At 48.9% G+C, this 18,425-nt stretch overlaps 6 protein-coding genes across 6 annotated transcripts; 3 read left to right on the top strand and 3 right to left on the bottom strand.

Annotated features, from left to right (window-relative positions):
* Nucleotides 1-697: 697 nt before the first annotated feature.
* PEX2_006240 (Aldolase-type TIM barrel) lies at nt 698-952 on the bottom strand (the record flags this gene model as incomplete). Its single annotated transcript, XM_016737901.1, has 1 exon — nt 698-952. One exon carries the CDS (start codon nt 950-952, stop codon nt 698-700), a length of 255 nt encoding a protein of 84 aa, XP_016597875.1.
* A 748-nt stretch (nt 953-1,700) lies between these two features.
* PEX2_006230 (uncharacterized protein) lies at nt 1,701-3,235 on the top strand (the record flags this gene model as incomplete). The annotated part of the gene is made up of 3 exons (XM_016737900.1): nt 1,701-1,722; nt 1,893-2,429; nt 2,484-3,235. 3 exons carry the CDS (start codon nt 1,701-1,703, stop codon nt 3,233-3,235), a joined length of 1,311 nt encoding a protein of 436 aa, XP_016597874.1.
* A 483-nt stretch (nt 3,236-3,718) lies between these two features.
* Nucleotides 3,719-4,968, bottom strand: PEX2_006220 (class I SAM-dependent methyltransferase; the record flags this gene model as incomplete). Its single annotated transcript, XM_016737899.1, has 3 exons — nt 3,719-3,982; nt 4,035-4,748; nt 4,930-4,968. The coding sequence occupies 3 exons, from the start codon at nt 4,966-4,968 to the stop codon at nt 3,719-3,721; spliced, it is 1,017 nt and encodes a 338-aa protein (XP_016597873.1).
* A 2,949-nt stretch (nt 4,969-7,917) lies between these two features.
* On the bottom strand, nt 7,918-11,150 carry PEX2_006210 (uncharacterized protein; the record flags this gene model as incomplete). Its single annotated transcript, XM_016737898.1, has 3 exons — nt 7,918-9,688; nt 9,744-10,273; nt 10,335-11,150. 3 exons carry the CDS (start codon nt 11,148-11,150, stop codon nt 7,918-7,920), a joined length of 3,117 nt encoding a protein of 1,038 aa, XP_016597872.1.
* Nucleotides 11,151-14,469: 3,319 nt separating this feature from the next.
* Nucleotides 14,470-15,345, top strand: PEX2_006200 (putative mitotic spindle checkpoint protein (Mad2B); the record flags this gene model as incomplete). The annotated part of the gene is made up of 1 exon (XM_016737897.1): nt 14,470-15,345. One exon carries the CDS (start codon nt 14,470-14,472, stop codon nt 15,343-15,345), a length of 876 nt encoding a protein of 291 aa, XP_016597871.1.
* A 1,833-nt stretch (nt 15,346-17,178) lies between these two features.
* PEX2_006190 (uncharacterized protein) lies at nt 17,179-18,330 on the top strand (the record flags this gene model as incomplete). The annotated part of the gene is made up of 1 exon (XM_016737896.1): nt 17,179-18,330. The coding sequence occupies one exon, from the start codon at nt 17,179-17,181 to the stop codon at nt 18,328-18,330; it is 1,152 nt and encodes a 383-aa protein (XP_016597870.1).
* Between the last annotated feature and the right edge of the window lie 95 nt (nt 18,331-18,425).

The raw sequence follows: 18,425 nt of genomic DNA, 5'->3' as shown, positions 1-18,425 counted from the left end.
AACTATCAACCACACATTCTTCAATGCTAGCTTTATCCTTGCTCTGAGTCAAGCAATTCTCTGATGAACTGCGCAAATGACCTGAAATTTAATTATACCAGGTAGTATCAGTTCCGGCATGGCAATTAGCAAGCGAAAGCCTGTTCTTGGCAGCAAGACAAACCGACACATCCGACAGAGGACTCAATGTCAGTTTAGTGCCATCGCCTGTTACCGCCACATGCCAGACCTGGGAGTCTGAGGCACTACATCTCTCAAAGGTAATAGAATCAGTAGAAGCAGTCATACAAAGATCAGACGGAGTACCAAAAACAACCCCGCTAGGGGTAGTCTTAGTGCAGCTTTCAGGCAGTGAAATACGGTAGACCTTGGCAACATGAGAATCGAGCTGGATCTCGATAGTAGAGCCGATAGTTGAGACCTCGTCGGCGACGAGATCGCGTGCATCATACTTGTAGCTAGACTGAGACGACAGACCGAGGTGCGCGAGGGAGGCGGTCGTTGTGGCCGCATTGGCTCCGCGATTCAGCACGGTCAGGAGTCCGTCTCCGTTCTTCAGGGAGTGGCACAGTAAGTCAAAGATGCCAGCCGCAGGTCAGGTTCCCAGAATCTTGGTAGATGCCGAGGTGGAAGCCTTTGCTTTTCATGTAGTCGGCGAGCCAGGGGATGCCATGCGGGAACTTGTCGGTGTCCCGCTCTAGGGAACCATAACCAGCACGGTTGTGAAGTATCCAGCAGTCATCCAGCAGTCATCCAGCGTAAGGCGGTCATATTCTACGTCGAGAAGACCGCACTTTAGCATTGCTTGCGCTGTTCCGGTCAAGAGCGTCTCGTTTAGATCGCACTTGAAGCGTGCCCAATTGTTGAACCCAATTGGGGGCGCTGGGGCTAAGCTTGGGTTCTCAGTGAAGGCTCGTACTGGTAGCAGTGGGAATATCAGGAGGCCGACCATGCCCGGGCCGTCCAGCTTGTGGGCGAGAGTGGCTTCATGGTGTCTTTGCAATAGGGGAGTATAGGCAAGGTGAGATAAGATATAATATGCTTTGATGGCGCAGGCTTATAATCGGCGGAAGCGTATGTTGCACAGCATCCCTGGCCATTCTATGCTATCCAGGATCCTTCGCTCAACTTTTTTTACTTCCTTCACTGGATCACCTTCAAGGATTCCCCGCACCGACGTCGCATCTGCAACGCACTGGGATCTATAGTAATCGCGGTGGGTTTGAGAATTGCGACGGTAACATCGACATATAGCATCTTTGATGAAGTAGTATATCTGCATATAACACAAGAGTTGCTCGGAGGGAATATGAATACTCAATCTAACTCCAAGATCTGCAAGACCCGCCGATCTTCACGAGAAGACAATTCCAAATTGTATCCAATCAGAGTACGGCAGACCCTCGGCTGAGAGCTAAAGAGAGAAAAATTGGATCTGAAATACGATCCATCACATTTCCCCCTTATGAATATGTTGTGGCACAGCTGAACCTGCATGGACTGGGATGCAAAAATCCGGACTTTTCTGAGTGGAACCCCCCGCCCTGAACTTCAACGGTTTCTCCGATTTCTCCGATTATCCTCTGGGGAATTGATATTCGAAACATTATTGCACCTGCAATACTACCTCGATAGAGTGGTATTCTCGTAATGCCCTCAGAATCCAAGACAAAGATACGCCCGCAGCAGTCGTGCCTCAGATGTCGCGAGCGCAAAGTGAAGGTACCCAGATAGCTCTATCTCTCGACACTCCCACGTTACTATCTCTACTCCCACATTTTAGTTAACCCGCAAGCCACTAATCACCCCTCTCTCATAGTGCGACCGCTCTATCCCATGCCACACCTGCATAATCCGCGGCCTCGAAGCAGAATGCACCTACCTAACAACAGCCGAAGATCGCGCCCACATTACCCAATCCGAGATAATCGACCAACTACGTCGCGAAGTCGCACAACTCCGCGGACGCCTGGACCAAGGTCCAGGAGAGCCCGGTCATAGCCAGAATCAGAACCAGCGCCAGCGCCAGCGCTCGCGCCCGGACCAAGCAGCCGGGCCTTTCCCGCGGAACGGCCAGAGTTGGACACAACATGCGCCTGCGCACACAGGCTACAACTACGACAGCCATAGCCATAGCAATGGCTCTGGGTATGAGGCTGGCGCTGGCGCTGGTTTTGCCTCAGCTAGAGGTACCCCGGATACTGGTGAAGGCAGCTGGCGCGGGTCGTCGCCATCCTCGTCGATCACGACCATGACAAACTCTGTGACTGTTACAAGTCCTGACAGTACGGGGAGTGAGAATGGGACTGGGTCGATGTCCACTTCGTCGCGGTCGGCTTCTGCTTCTGCTTATCCTATCGCGACGGGGTATGCGCCGCAAGTTGCGGAGCTAGACGGGTCGGCTACAGTTGAATCACGTGCTTTTGGAAGTATGTTTTGCTCTCGTTCCACTTGTTTTTGGCACATGTGCTAATATTGAGTAGGTACTCTAGAAGATGCGACAATGTCTGGATATTATACAGGAGGCATGACCTTCACCCCGGGGGACATGCCCGGAATAATCCCAGTACCGATGCAGGGTCTCTCGGTGCATGGCTTACACGCGCAGGATGCGATGTTAGGGATGCACCACCCGCCGCTATACGGAGCCAATAGCGATGATTATATGTTTGACGGAGGCAAAGCACTGCCATACTTACAACACACTAGCTATCCCGCACCCATACCAACAGCAACAGCAACACATTACGGGGAGGAATATTCAATATCAAATCAAGATAATAGGCCTCACGCATATCATCAATGGGGGCAAGATGCATATGGGAATCCGAATTTGAATCCGAGCCAATTTCCGCATACACATATATACCAAACCACATCTCATTATTCAACTATCAACCCCTTCATCAACACCACCGCCACCAACACGAACATGAACGTCTATGCAGATGCATCCTTTTCCCTACCAAACCCAACGCCCATTGCAGGCGATATTTCCAGCCTTACCAGCCCTAGTTCCCAGGACCGACCTTCACCAACAACCATCATGAACTCAATGCCAAGCTCCTGGAAGGGCGAGGGGAAACAAGAACTGCTTGAGGTCCTGCTGGAAACAATTGCTAGCTGTGACGAGCAACGTTTACCTCAGGTGATTCAGGTCTTGCGGACAAGTCCTTCACCCGAGGAGGCTGTTTCGGGGGTTTGTCAGGTTCTCGGGATTGGGACAGGGCGGTGACAACGGTGTAAGCCCACACTCAAACTGAGTCCCAGACTCGGGTCTAGGTCTGATGTTGTGTGCACATGCCAAATGCGTTGGAATCGAGTGGTTCGGGACAGGGTCAGAGCTGGATCTCTGGAACCCCCACTCAGTGGATATTTCAACCATATAGCCCGGGTTGCTGGTCGATACCGGGCAAGTAAAGTCAGAGTGAGATCGTCTGAGACAGAATCACTGCGCTGCACCAGGTCATATTCCCATCCTCTCATACTCCACGATATCGTTCACGCGCACATGGATATGAACATAAATGAAGCAAACAATCTAGCACATAGAAGCTTTGTACATTAATGCGCAGAAATATAAATGTCAAGCCGTGATTCATGTCGACAGCGATCGGAGAAGTCGATAGGGACATAAGTATTCTCAATCTCAGCTGTAGCTTTAGGTTGTGGGGTATCATTATCATTATCATAATCATCGTTGTCACAGTCCCAAGTCTCAAGATGCCTCAGAACCAGTGGATTCATCGTCGAAAGGCCGCTGTCCGTAGACAAAGTGAAAGCGCACATAGAGGTGGTGCGAGTTGCTCATCAACTCCGCCCGCGCGTTCTCAATATGTTCCTGTGCTTCCTGGTACGAAAGCCCTAGGACACGGGTGAAGAGAGCTAGCGAGTATGGCTCGAGAACTTCCATGATGGACACCTTGCCAATACGACCCATTTCTTTGTAGCGGCGGTTCTTGGGCCAGCCACCAATAGGACCCTGGAAGTAAGTCAGTAGGTGAACCAACAGCCGGAAAAAGCAGTGGTCATACCTTGTAAATATCATCGGTCACATTCGCAAACCCCTGCTCAACCATCCACTGCGCGAGCTTCGTTGCAACATCCATTGGTTTTCCAAACTTCTTACTAGACTGAGTCAACATTTCTGTCCAGTTATTAGTGGCAGTAGCGCGCTCATTAGTTCCATCGTCAGAAAACACGCAACTCTCAAACTCCTGCGCCTCAAACCAGCCACCTGGTTTCAGATGTTGATAAGCCTGCTTGAGCAGCCTCGGCCAATCCCCAATACCACCGGCCAAAGTTCTTGCATGGATATAGTCGAACGTTTCACCGGGCGAGAAAGTCCAATCACTCTCGGCATCATCAATGAAGAAGCGGCAGTTGGGCGGCGCCCAGTTTGGCTGGATGGGGCTGAGATCGGTTCCGATGATATCCGCTTGCGGGTAGTCTTCGGCCATGTCCAGGGCCCATTCGCCAGGGCCGGTGCCGATATCTAAAATATGCCGCGGATTGGAGTTGCGTATTGGTGCGCGGTACAGATCCCCGCCTGTGAGCAGTTTGAAGAGGTGGTGTACTAATGCTAGGCGATCTTGTTCTTCTTGGTCGTTTGGGAAGGGGTATTGGCCGTTGCGGTAGGCATGGTAGCGGCGGCCATTTTCGTAGTTGTAGTCGCGGACGGATGAGGCAAAGGAAAGGTTTGAGCCTGAGATTGTTTGGATTTCAAAGAGAGAGTCGTCATCGCTTGTCTGGGGGTCGTTAGTTCGATTTGAGGATTTATTGAAGGGTTTAGATTATAAATTAGGAGGAGTGGGAATTGGAGTTGCGAGATCGGCGGGGAGGGTGACATTTAGGGGCTGGCAGATATAAGGATATGGGGTAGGAATGGAATCAAAGAAATTCATGGGTGAAAGTGAATGATCTACTCACGTCGACTTGGATGCGTTCATCGAGATTGGGTTGTGACATGGCGAGACAGGGAAGGTATGAGATACTGGGAGGAGAGAGGCAGATGTAGGAAAGAGAGAGTTGGTTTTTTTTTTCCTCCCGTGAAGGAAGTAGAAGAGGGGATGTGAAATGAAGCTATCAATTCCAAGGAAACCCGAGGAAACTAAGAAACCCGAGAGAGAGGATACCGGGAGGAACCCTAGCGTGGCCACTTATTTTTTTTTCTCTTCCACCTGGCTGGTTCCGTACCTTTGCTTTTGTTAACCCCGCAATAGGAAATCCGACAGCCTGGTACGGGGAAGTCGCCCATTCCAAATCGGTCTGTGGCGGGATTTGGATTTTCGATTAGCGTATTTCCAAGGTTCCAAGGTCAGTCCCGGGATCTCAACCCTGGTTGACTGGGACTAGGGGTACCGCTGGCCTGGGCACTCTATACCTGCACTGAGTGCCTTGGCAAGGACAAGGATTTCGTAGGGGGTTTTCATGACATGGAGATTTCGCCAGGTGTGGTATTTGTCGGTGAAAATCCAAACAGTAACTCGACATGCTACTGTGATCTGCTGGACAAGTTTCTGCATATGTAATATGTGAATTTACGTCACATCCATGGATAGGGCCGATAGTATCCGCACTTTACATATATAGACATCATTGAGTTCTCGAAATGCTCTCATAATTTATGCCATGAGGCCATGAGACTTCACATGATATTCATGTGATATGCTGATATCATCATGATCTCTCCACACTTATCTAAGAGATAGAAATATCTACGGTCTTGAAGCTCTTTACATGATCAACGAAGAAAATTAGAGGTTCTGCCAGGTGTGTGAAGGCGGAGAGATGGAGGGTTGACCGCTGATTATCCACAGCAGCCCATTGTCTTAGAATAATAATGCCATCATCGACCCATCTTTGCAATCCCTCCTGTAGAGATCAGATATCGTCTCTAGAATTATTATCTGCCCCGAACGGAGTCCCTCTACGGGAGGTATTCCGAAACATGGACCTATCACTGCCTATCTTGTGGGTACGCGATTAGCTATCGTTCTCCCTAGACAAGAAGATACCGAGCATGTGAGTCTAAAGTCCGAATTAAGGATTTTTTTCAGACTCGCCATTTTAGTACATTAGACCCCAAATGGTACCCAGTGGTGAAATATTGCTGTCACCAAGGTTGACCGGGCCCTTAAATTAGCTTTCAACATTTAAAGCGATAATGATGCTGAAAAGCTCGCCGCTTGGTACGGAATGGTCAGCAATAATCCCGCCAAGGTCTTCTTATTTCATGATGACCGGTGGTCGTTCTAGATGAAGCATTTCAGAAACGAGCGACGTGGGAGCTAAGATGTTTCTCCCAGAGAAAGGCGCAGGGACTTCGAGACGTTCAAAGGTTGCCCCGCGCTGCGAAATCCATGGAAAATATAGGCTTTAGGCGAACGGGTCGGTCCTTTCGGTCCGCACCGCCAAATCCGTCTCTTTCATTGCCATATTTTTAAACATCTATAATTTCTCGAATACCGCTGAGAGTCATACTAAAAGCAAGATCTTTGTGTCAATGCAAAGCTTCAAAATATCGGAACTATGGCGATGGACTGGAGAGGTGTCCGGGGTAGAAAGAATAGATAGCCTCCTAGGCCCTAGAGGCTGACTTAGTAACAACAATATTAGAAGCCACGAGTGCGATTGGTAACCCACTAGGATTGCATTCACTCTCGCTGTGAATAGTCTCGCTCGCTCTTGGAAATTCACTATCACCCATCCAGCCGCCTCGCGGGGCTCTTAGATTATGATGGCATCTTATAAGACGTAGTTTGGATAATAATGAAATGCCTTCATTCAAAATTTTATACATCCTCATCGCATTGATGGATGCTACCTCCTCACTAGAAGCAAAATAATTAATACCGGTTGCCACATCGATGATGCCATATAGATAGGCTCCCATTGAGGGGAGGCAAAAGTGCTAGAGACTGTACAATAATGGAGGGGACTAGCGTGGTGCGTTTTAGATACCTGTCCATCCATGGATGTTTATTGAAATTGGTTGAATAAGCCACCATCATCTCCAGGGAGCCCTGGAGGTAGTGGCGTGCTCAGTTTCACCAAGTGACCATGAAGCGGTAAAGGGTAAGCACTAATACAGAAAGGGAAGCCAACAAACGCCTAGGCAGGGACTGTAGGTATGCCCAACCTAAATTAGATAGAGCCCAACTCGGTTGCAAATATTCGTAAAGAATCGAAAATTCGCTAGAAGAAGCACAAAGACAAAGGCAAAAAGAGAGGCAGAACTCCAAGCAAGGATCATCCCTGGACTTGGACCCGCCTGTCTGGTAGGTCCCCACGCGGGATCCATAAACCCTCGGTGGTTTTGACTGGAAGGAATAATGGGGAGCATCTGCAGAGAACAAGGGTGTCCATGCTCGTTGCTTCACTTTTCTATGGGTACATATGTAAATATGTATTTTTGTTTCGAGTTACGTAGATTGCTTAAAATGAGGGACAAACTTTGAAAGTCACTTATATGTATACATGAATGTATATCCCCTCGAATTATTTACTGTTATCTCTTCAGAGCCTGAAGATTTCAAGTGGCTAGACCTCTAGCCCAAAGTTACTTCAACAAAGAAACAGAATGTTTCAGGTGAACATACTTCGTACGGCACATGGAGCCGGAGCACACGAGTCACTTTTGCCCTTGGAAGGAAGGCGCAAACAAAGAACTACCATTCGCGGACAACCCCAATTCAATCCAGGGTGGAACCTTCCAGGGTCTCTACTACAAGGATTACCAATACTTATTCTACAGTACGGTAGGTGGCAAGAAAAAAGAAAAAGAAAAAAGGTATGTTTACGCCGTACAAGTCCTTGTATGTTTTATTGACATCCATGCATCAAACCATTAATCACCCGGGCCCAAGGAAGGGTACTCGCAACCACAGCCTCGAGTGAGATTTCATCGAGCTTCCCTCACAGACTCTGCAGCTTAGCCTGCTCATCCGGAGTCAGCGCCGCATACACTTCTTGGAAACCAGGCTGCGTGGAGGCCTGTCGGAAGAAATCCGCCAGGAAGCTCTGCGTTTCATCGTCTCGGCGACGCACACCAAAGACACTCTCGGAGCCACCCTCGCCGAAGCTCATTAGCCCCTGTTTCGTAGCTCCGATGCCGAGGTCTAGGACTTGGCCGGGGAGATCTTCCCAGTCGTCATCACCGTCGTCACTGTCGGCTTCGTCCAGGGCTGCCGCGGTGGCGGCGTCAATTTCCTTGTTTCCGGATGCTGCGCCCAGCTCTTCGACGAGAACCTTGATGATCTTCAGTGGTGCGGGCACAGTCGTGAACTGGTCTGGGTTTTTGCGTGCCTGCGAGCGAGTCTTGATTCGGCCGGTGTCTTGAATGATGAGGTCGCCTTTGACGGGCACTTCGGCCACACGTGGGTCGGCGAGCTCATATAGCCGTGCCAGCGCAAAGATGTTCTGTTTAATCTCGTCGTAACCGGCGAAGTTGACGGAGTTCTCAAGCCACTTGCTTAGGACCACAGTGAGTCCGCTCTGGCCGCCCAGGTTTACCTGGGCCAGGAAGTCGACTACCTCGCGTGCGCTTATGAGAGTGAGTCGCGCGAAGACGAGGATAAGACTTTGAATGAACTGTGCTTGCTGTGCTGTTGCCAGTCGCTGCGCCACGGCTTGTAGGAGCTGCGGCAAGTAGGGACCGAGGCGCTCGGAGCCGGCCCGTTCGACCAACTCTGCTGCTAGCTGGCCGACCTCTGTGGCTGCGTTGTCATCCACGGCCGGGCCCAGCAGGCGGTCAATGATCACCAGCACTACTTCAAGAGCTTCCTTTCCAGACTGAGGATCACGCCAGACAACGAACTGCGCAAAGTCGTGAGAGAGCATGTGCCGTACGGCCTCCGTGGCGGGCCGGATCAATTCGGCCTCATCAGAGTCCAGCAGCAGGCGGTTCAACTTGGGCATCACCGTCTCCACAAAACCAGCGGGCATCGGTTCGGGACTCCGCTCGGCCAGAGCGCGAAGAAGATCGGCTGCGAAGTTTGTCAAAGCATTCTCTTCAGTCAGGCTGCCCACATCAATCGCACCCATCAATGATGGAAGCACCTTCTCGCAAAGCCGCATATAAGAATCGGGGCCATTGTCGGTAATTTGGTCCACAATATCTTCAAATGCCTCTGTGACAGTCAAGGTCAGTTGGAAGTTCTCGGCTCCACTACTAGCAATGTTGAACAACACGTCAATGGCAGTAGAAGACAGAACCACACTAGAATCGGCCATAATAGTGTCCCGGAGGGTTTCTGCCAACGTAACCTTGAGATCATCAGAGTCTGTCTGTTCACGAAGGTCGTGTGCAGAGATGAATTCTGAAATGGCCGCAATCACTGCAGGCTGGAAGGGGCGGGCCAAGCCCGTCGGCAAAGCGGGCATCAGATCTTGTAGCACTCGGATGCAGGCCACTTGGACCACCTCGGAGGGGTCTTCGGCAATTGCCTTTAGAGTAGCCTCCAAATAGGATGATGTGGTCTGTTGGAATGCCTCGCCAGCAACCTTGGACAAAGCGCCAGCCACAAGATAGCCGCGAGCGCGCAAGAGCTCCTGTTCTTGTTGGGTCGCATATTGCACGAATTGGGTGAAGTGGGATGCGAGCTCAAATGAGATCTCTTGGTCTACTTCACCAAAGTCTCGGAGCAAACAGTTGAGAATGTATAGGGAGGCTTCTCGTGATTTCCATCTATTTGAGTCATGGTCAATATAATTTCACAGCCGAAATGTATAGTGATACTCACGAAACAGACGAATCAGCAAAGATGGTGTTCATGTAGGTCAGGAGACCCTCGGCGGCTGTACTCTTCAACCATTCACCAGCCTTGATAGCTAGATCCCCGCTGCAAGTTCGAGGGGTGTAGTTGGCCGTGACAGAAGTTTCCTCCGAGAGGAAAAGGTTCACATCAATCTCCCATAGAGCCTCCTCCTCTGTTGTAATCTGTGCATAAGAACTGGCGAGCTTCATAATTTCTGGAAGCCAGCTGGACGTGCTGGCAGTCGCACCAGCATTTTGGAGTTGCTGCTGCAGCTCTGCCTTTACCGGGGGTGCCTTCAAGAGAGCCTGGATGATATCAAGCTCCTCCAAAACAAGGAAATCGAGTGAGTGGGGAAGTCCATCCCCATCCTCCAAACGACTCTGCCTCTCCCCCTCAATGTAGAAGTTCTGGTAGATCGGCAATGCGTTGGTGAGTTCCGTCCAGACCGTTGAGAAGAACAGTGGACTTTGTGCGGTCAAAAGAGCAGGGAACACCATGCGAATTTTCATGAGAGTCTATGAACCAAAAATCATGTTAGCGAAAGCCTGGTCAAACTAAAAATGAAACATCGCACACCTTTACGACTTGCAACTTTAGCCCAACAATTCCCCTCCATTGTGATGCAATCTCCCCTTGTTTATGCTCCTCTTCCTCGCTGGGCGGCTGTGGCAGGGGCGCCTTGAGAGCTGTGTCGAAGAACGGCGACCATCCACTGAGCACCTCATCCATGAACTGCTTAATAGCTGTCTTGTGTTGTTCCAGAACCATTTCAAGTGTATCGAAGCAGGAACGGAAGACTGCGACAGCCAGAGCGCGCAGCATTGGCCGTCTGGACTCGGCCGTAGCCACGGCGAAAAGGGACGAAACGAGGTCACGAGCGACATTAAAAAACTGCTCCTCACTGAATCCTGTATCGACAAGATCCAAGAGAACCTTCAGCGCACCGTGCATCTGGCCATCGGTACTGGCAGAGTCATTGATGATACGGAGCAGTGAAGGGAGCAGCTCGGGCCAGTCGTCCGGGAAGTCGGCACTAGCAATCTTGCTGACAGCATAACTTGCAGAGTTCTTCACCTTGCGCTGTGGGGTGTCGTTTGTGGCGAGGACCAATAACGCCTGGCGGACATTGGCCTTGTTCGCATCGTTGATGAGGATTTGTCCTTTAAATTCGTCGAGAATTGGGGACCAGACGGCGGCAATGAAGGTACGCAAGACTGAGAGGGCAGACTGGCGCAGGTTGACCGGAACTGACTCGTGCGAGGCGATTGCTGTGAGTGAGATTGCGAAGGAATCGTGGGCATAAAGGTTTCCCAACTGTGACTCTGCGGCCCTTCTAGTATCGGCCTTCGGCGACTGGGTATCTGCCAGGAGCGACAGGAGTTCTTGCTCCATAGCGAGCGAAGTGTAATCAATGAGGCTTGGGGTTCGGTAAGTAGTTCAGTAAGAGATGAAAGACAGTTGAAGGAAGGGCTCCAGGCCAATGGGTCTCAGTCACGAAATATTAGGAATCCAATGTTTTGCGCGCCGACAGATAAGGAGACGCGGAGGAGGGGCAGTTCGAAGGCGGTCGGACCTACAATCGTATATCGCCCCAATCTTCATATCGTTCCAAGCTTCTTCTTTAATTGGATTTCGTTGACTTGTGTGTGCTATTAGAGCTTTTGTCAATTGCACCACAAGTTATCATTATTTTAGGCACCATTGTTTATAGGACCCTACATACCCGTGCCTCGAGTGTGTTTAGTATATCCCGGCTATACAGTACGTTTTATATACATATTGTACATCGTGGAGGATAACCCCGGTATGTCTCCTATTCCTGGTGGCGTTTAGCTGATTATTATCCTTCTAGCTATGAGACCGAGAAGAAAAAGCAACAAAAAAGCACCAAAAGGCCATCTAAAAAGAACATACAGAAAAGATATTGGCATCTTAATCTTTACATATAAAATTCCCTAATATCATCTTGAGCCAGATGCATTAGTTAATCAATGACTGAAGTCCTGGTTAGGCTGTACATGAAGCGTGTCTATGCATGTTATGTGAATAAACCCAACTTGTGGAGTAGGTCGATAGTTGTTTATTTCTTAGATCTCTCGGATTCTCGGTTGCACCAAGTATGTACAACATACGTACTTAGGTGGCCTCAGTTATAGTGGACACCTCCATTGCCGACTAAAAATAAATCCGAGATAATGTTTAGCCTCCAAAATTAGACACGGCTGATTCGTCTTGGAAGCGGGAGATCACTCCGATCTGCACTGGCAGCTAAGCAGAAAGATATGCTAGTGACCAAGGTCAAATGGAATGAACGGTGTGGAAGAACCTAAATTTATCGACAAGAGTTGACCTCCAAGTCCACATCTGTCTTTTTGTTCCTTACTTTCTTGCTGGCGGAGGTCTAAGACGTATCTTGTATGTAGGGCACGTTAGACTGTGAGAGACCTTCGGATGTTCACAGCTTGACGCTTGATTTAGAACACAAGCTCAATGTCCTCTACAACGGCATTTCCAGATATATCATACAATCACCCAGACTAGTCTAACTCCAGGAACCTCCAGAGATCAGCCCTCCGTGAACGTCGATCAGACATTCAGTGAGCATGGCCCATTAAGGAGTAGCGGTTTACCGTTTACCATTTCGGGACCTGCACCATATGTGGACATGGCATGGGCCACTGGTCCGAACTGAACTGGCTCGAGCTTTCGTTAGGATCCAAATTCTGATCTTCTTCGTCGATGCTATTGGGCCGTAAGGGAGTTCCACTGAACTGGCTCCGTGTCGTTTTGGGGGAACTATGAGTTGTTATGTTGTACACGGTCATACGGCTCCGGAAATTAGATTATGAGTAGGACTAGAACTCAGAATAGATAGAATATAGTCAATAATTAAGTAATCCTAAGAGGGTAGGTATACCTATCCATAGTACCTACCATATAACTAGTGTAGCCCTAGAGTCTAGTATACCGTATTTATGCATACATACCCTCTCCTCAAATCCAACCGTGGACATTGTAGAAGTAGATGGAAGAGATTGATAATCAAAACAAGATAGATACCTCATACGCTGAACCTGCATGGCGGAGTACAAATGACATTCTCCCCGGGAAAGTGAACCCTGGTCTTATGACCGCCACTGCCGTCAGTGTAGGAAGATCATCGGGTAAGCCAGTTAAGAGAGTGGACAGGCGTATGCAGTACAGTGTACCCGGTACCTCGCTGATACCCCCGGTAGGTTCCTGTTTTATATGTTAATGTACAGCACGAATTAGACTGTCTAGCTGTAAAGATATATAACATACTACATCACTGTATTACTATATTCTACTACTATACTTTACTACTATATAGTATAGTTATGTTATATCATATATGTAACTTGGTTTATATAAATTCCCTGTAATCTTCCACTTTGTAAGGTTGGTAGGTAAGGTACCGGAACACAATATAACCAAACTCTGCTCGGCTACCCATTGGTTCTCAGTCTGACTCCATGGTAGACGGGTATTTTTGTATATAGGTACACTACCTAAGTATTTCCGCCTTTCCCTTGCCCTTTTCTCGCCATGATCGTCCTTTTTATAACTATCCATCCACATCATAGTGGACAGTGGGGAAGAAAAAAAAAGGGCGGCAAAAAACTGTGTGCCCTTCTTTTCTCCATACAAATATGGCGAACTAAAAAATTGTATACTGCATACTGTACACCGTATTTTTCAATTTCAATTTCGGGTTTTTTCCTATTCCTTCACTTTCAGCATATATCCTGCTCTGTAGGCCATGCTGAATTCATGCGCACACAATATTTCGGCCCAGAAAATATCCACAAACCGAGATAGAATTATAATGAATGAAAATAAATAATAGGAAAGCTATACACATTCCTAAATAGTCAAAAGCGAAGTAAATCAAAGTTGAAATGGGATTCTGCAAACCTACGCACGTGATAGGAATCATGACCCTTCCAACCAACTTGGGTCCGCATTGTCCGCCTTTCTTCTGCTTTTCCCCTCGATGAGCAAAAGAGTGAGGTACATTCCATCCATTCATCTCTATAACCTCTTTTTTCCTCGTTATTTTCCAACTTGGGCCCTGCCCCCTTTCCTTCCCCCTTAAAAACATTCCTCTCAAGGGTTACCGTCTCTCAAAACTTCCCCTCCTTCCCTTCGCTTTAAAACCCCTCCTCGAATCCCCCTCCCCAAGGCTTCTTAAATCTAAAAAAAAGTGATCACTCTCTTACACTTGGGATCGTCGCTCGGGAATTATATGGTTTTTTTATTCCTCATGCTTTGAGGCTTACATCTATTTGTCGTTTTGTCCACCAAGTGTACGTTTCGGATTTCCTTTACAACACAAACAAACCCCCCTCCAACGCACCATACACCCAACCATCTTTATTTCCCCTCATAGACCTCACTCCCTGCCGCATCGAGTGACTACTTTCTGTCGCTCTACTCACCCTGATATAATCAGCCATCCTTATCCTGCGGATCATCGTGACCGCCGTATCGCTGGCCGGAGTTCGGGGAACCCAAAAAACTTTGACAGACCTTAAATCACAACATTTGACACTTGATCGGACGTGACGTTGACCGATAGCTTAGAAAGGCAGAGCGATGATTAGCTTTAGGGTGGAACATCATTCAGATTCTTCGAGACTCCGTCAAGACCACCCTCACCGCGGAAACGATACCGGATCGTTCGACGGCAATGCCGATTGCCAGTGAGAGCAGTAGTACCACCACCACCACCATGACCACATTCTCCGCCCCGGTTCCTGCTACCAAATCGCTGCCCACAAATCAGTCAGCGTTAGCAGCCTCCTTCACCAATTTCCTCACCGTCTCCGTCCATCAAATCCTATTTCTGCGCTCCGTCTATCCGCGCGCAACCTTTCTCCCTGTGCGGGCATACAACTATCCCGTCCGACAATCGCGTCACCCAAAAGTCTGTGACTACATCAACGACGCTTCAATCGCAGTCGGAACGGAGATTCTCAAAGGCACAATCACCGCAGTCAGTATCATCATTTCATCTCTTCGCACAAACCAGCCCCTCGAACGATATGCCTTTGATCTGTCGGGCTTTCCGCGTGCCCCTGCGGGAGAGGTGAATACTACATTTGAGGACAGAAATGAAGATTCATCTAATACAGGCGCCCCTGTCTCAGACCGGGGCCCCGCACCAACCTCGGTCGACCTCGAGGCACAATTCCGGGCATGTCTAGCGAGACTCGCCTCAGCCTGTGCCCGGTTGACCCCACTTCCCCGCGATGACGAGTTCAGTTTCACCGTTTGCATTGAAGTTCGAGAAGATGCTTTACCACCGGCGGGGACCACCAAGGAAGAACAAACTTGGATTGTGGCGGAACCGGGCAAGGTGCACCTACGATCGTGCACTGCACCATTTTCCGTCTCTAAATTGCGGAACGGAGAGCCCCAGCAAGCGCCCCCCAAGGTCTCAAATGGCCGTGCCAAAACAGTACCTGTACGACGTGTCGAAGCCGGTGAGCTTCGGTTGGAGTTGTGGGTAGAAGAGGCACGACAGAAATTTAACGAACCGGTGGACTCAGAGCAGCCATCATGACCTTGAAATTCCCCGATCCTATTTCGGGCTTTGGAGGGATTTCATGTTCTTTGTTCTTTTTTATCTTCTCCCTTTCTCTTCTCTATCTTCTCTCCCCCCTCTGACCACCTCCAAATTCTGTCTCATTCTTGATTTAGCGTGACCAATGATCGAACATACATGATGGACGAAGGAAATTCTGGAATTGCCGTCCACAAGACGTGGCGCAAATACATAAAACGGGGAGCGGCCGACTTTTGGGACTCACATGGCATTTATCTACATAGATCAGGTTCATATCTTTCCTTTTGGTGCTCCATTCCCAAGTGCTTATTTTTTTTTTCACCCAACTCTTCTTCCCATTCTCACTTTCATGACGCTCCTTCCCCATCCTTCTTTCTTTTTTCCCCCCAGGCTTTTTTTACAGCTTTCCATTTACTTCATTTTGCATCTTGCCTGATCCCCTAGGCTCTCTCCTCGCTATTCCTTGTTGCTGCGACCCGGCCTCTTTTTTCATACCATCTCCCAACTTTCCGCTGTATTTCATTCGTCTCCTTTGTTGAAATCAACTACATGATTCTCATTTCTAGCCAATTCAAGTATACTAGCAACTAGTTCCTACATCGCCTCCTTATCTTCCCATTTTTGCGTTTTTCTGTGTCTGCTCTTATGCTGATGTACCCAGTGAAAATGGTTCCGTTCGAAAAGAAGGTCTCCTATGCCGTATTGTCTGTTGTGTCACAAACTTTTATCTGATTTTGGGTTTCTCTGTTCGTACCATTTAATTTACATTTCAACTGCTCTCTCTATATTCGCTGCGTCTCTGCTTAATGTCGAAAATAGGCCGCTAGGCCCTCGGAGGTGACTATGTAAGTATGCTGGCTAGATATCCAGTATAGATTAATATATGCCGCTGAAAGGGAGCTATAGGGACTACTCCGTACCGAAAACGGAAATAAGCAGACAAATAGAAAATGAATCAGCCCTATGCTAGCTGACATATACTTTTCACCATTCAATAGGGCTTTTAAACCATCTGTCTATAATCCCCGTGCGAAGTCAAGCTGTGATGCGCGAACAACCAGTTATTGTCTCTTGATCTAGTTACCAATGTAATGTAACATGTATAAAAATGGTCGCGTGAGCTCCAGCCCCCACACAGTGATGAAAAGCTTCACATAAAATATCCATCTAGAACGTTAGAGCATTTATAAAATGAAGATCAACATGACAGGTTACGCGTGTCAACGAATATAAATAAATGCAATGACATAATCGCCAAGGCTCACATGACTTGTTGAAACCCTCCGGGGCCCGGGGCTCTTACGTCAACCTTGGAAAGGCCTAACTATAAGGACTAACGCAATGCAACCTCTATCGCTTGTCATCGCTTTGCTTCGGGCCGGTGACAAAGAGAAACACGGTGTGTCTTTGTTTTATACTTTGTACGTATGAGGCAGGCAGATCCGGCCCTGATCGTGATACGGAATGCACGAAGGTGAGGGGGGAAGTAGGAATGGTTCAGTGTGGTTGGTCCAATTAACAGTAATGGGTTAGATCGGGAGAACATACCTAGGTACTATCATGGATGTTCGTGTGACCTATTGGTCATTATCTTGACCAGATGGGAATAGAAAGTTAGAAATGACCAGTATATTATGGCATCGGGGCCCCGTCGGTCCACGGCTATCTTCCAAGCTTCTAGGTTTTTTTTTGTCTTTGGAACCTCTTTAACTTTGAACTATATAACCCCGGATTTCACTTTCTCTTATATATTTTGCACCTACCCTTGGTTTTCCTCTTCTCTACATTCCCAACTTCGACAGCTGAAACTTCAATTCTGCTCAACTCAATATGATTGCCGCAGAAATCCCCACCCTTCCCGCGGGGGAATCTCCAGATGTGATCCTAGTTCCAGCCACAGCCTCAGAGCGCATTGCCTCAATCAAGCTGAACAGCGTCGCCTGGAAAGGGCCACTAGATGTGGAAACATACATAGAGCGCGAGAACCATCTCCTCCAGCAACGATTGACGCGCGACGGCCTAACCTGCTGGATCCTAGTGGACCGCAATGAGCCCGAGGATGAGCGCACAATCCTCAGTTCGTGCGAATCGTACCGGAAGACAGCGCTGCTCGCACATGACGGGCAGGTGGAGGAGGTTTCCACGCACGGCGTGGGTAGTGTCTACTCCCGGCCTGAGTTCCGTGGGAAGGGGTACGCAAAGCGGATGCTAGAGGAGCTGAGCATTAAACTCGAGACGTGGGAGATGGAGAAAGAGCCACGGCGGAAGTCGCTATTTACGGTGCTTTTCTCGGACATCGGGAAGAAGTTCTACGCCCAGTTTGGGTGGCGGCCGTTCTTGTCTTCCCATATGTCTTTACCGGCTACTACGGGTGGGCTAGAGAAGGCTGTCACGAGGGATCTATTTGCTGAAGATGTTCAGAAGTGTTTGTGCAGTGAAACTGTGCTTTCCAAGCTGCGCGAGCAGATGCGTCTGGCGTCGCAGAAGACAAGTGGTGCTAAGATTGCCATTCTTCCTAACTTTGATCACTTTGTCTGGCATTGGGCTCGAGAGGAGTTTTATGCCGAGAACTTGATTTCCGAACGCTCCCCGCCTGTAGTCAAGGGCGCTGGTGATGACCAGGCTCGCGTATACTGCGCTTGGAACCGAAATTTCGGCGAGACGCCTGAGGATAATGTCCTCTACATTCTTCGGTGGGTGTATGATGAACCCACGTCTCCAGCAGAAGAGCAGATCACTGTCCAGGCTATGGCTGCTATCCTCCGGCGAGCACAGCAAGAGGCGCACGAGTGGAACATGAGCAAGGTTGAATTCTGGAACCCTACTCCCCTTTTGCAGAAGGCTGTGGCTTTGGTGGACCCAAAGGTTGGGCTCGTGCACCGCGAGAAGGAGAGCATCGCTAGTTTGCGTTGGACTGGCGAGGAGCAAGGATTGGGCAAGGATGTAGAGTGGTGGTTGAATGAAAAGTACACTTGGTGCTAATCATTCATTCGTCAGAGCATTATTTCCGAGGTTGGTTTCTTTCTTTGCTCATGATTCTTCCCGCCTTTTTCCGGAAGTGCGATTGAGGCGAGTTT

This window comes from Penicillium expansum (genome assembly GCF_000769745.1).
Source record: "Penicillium expansum strain MD-8 chromosome Unknown contig17, whole genome shotgun sequence".
Lineage (NCBI taxonomy): Eukaryota > Fungi > Ascomycota > Eurotiomycetes > Eurotiales > Aspergillaceae > Penicillium > Penicillium expansum.
The sequence above is the reverse complement of the archived record's forward strand: the minus strand, read 5'-3'. Positions and strand labels throughout refer to the sequence as shown.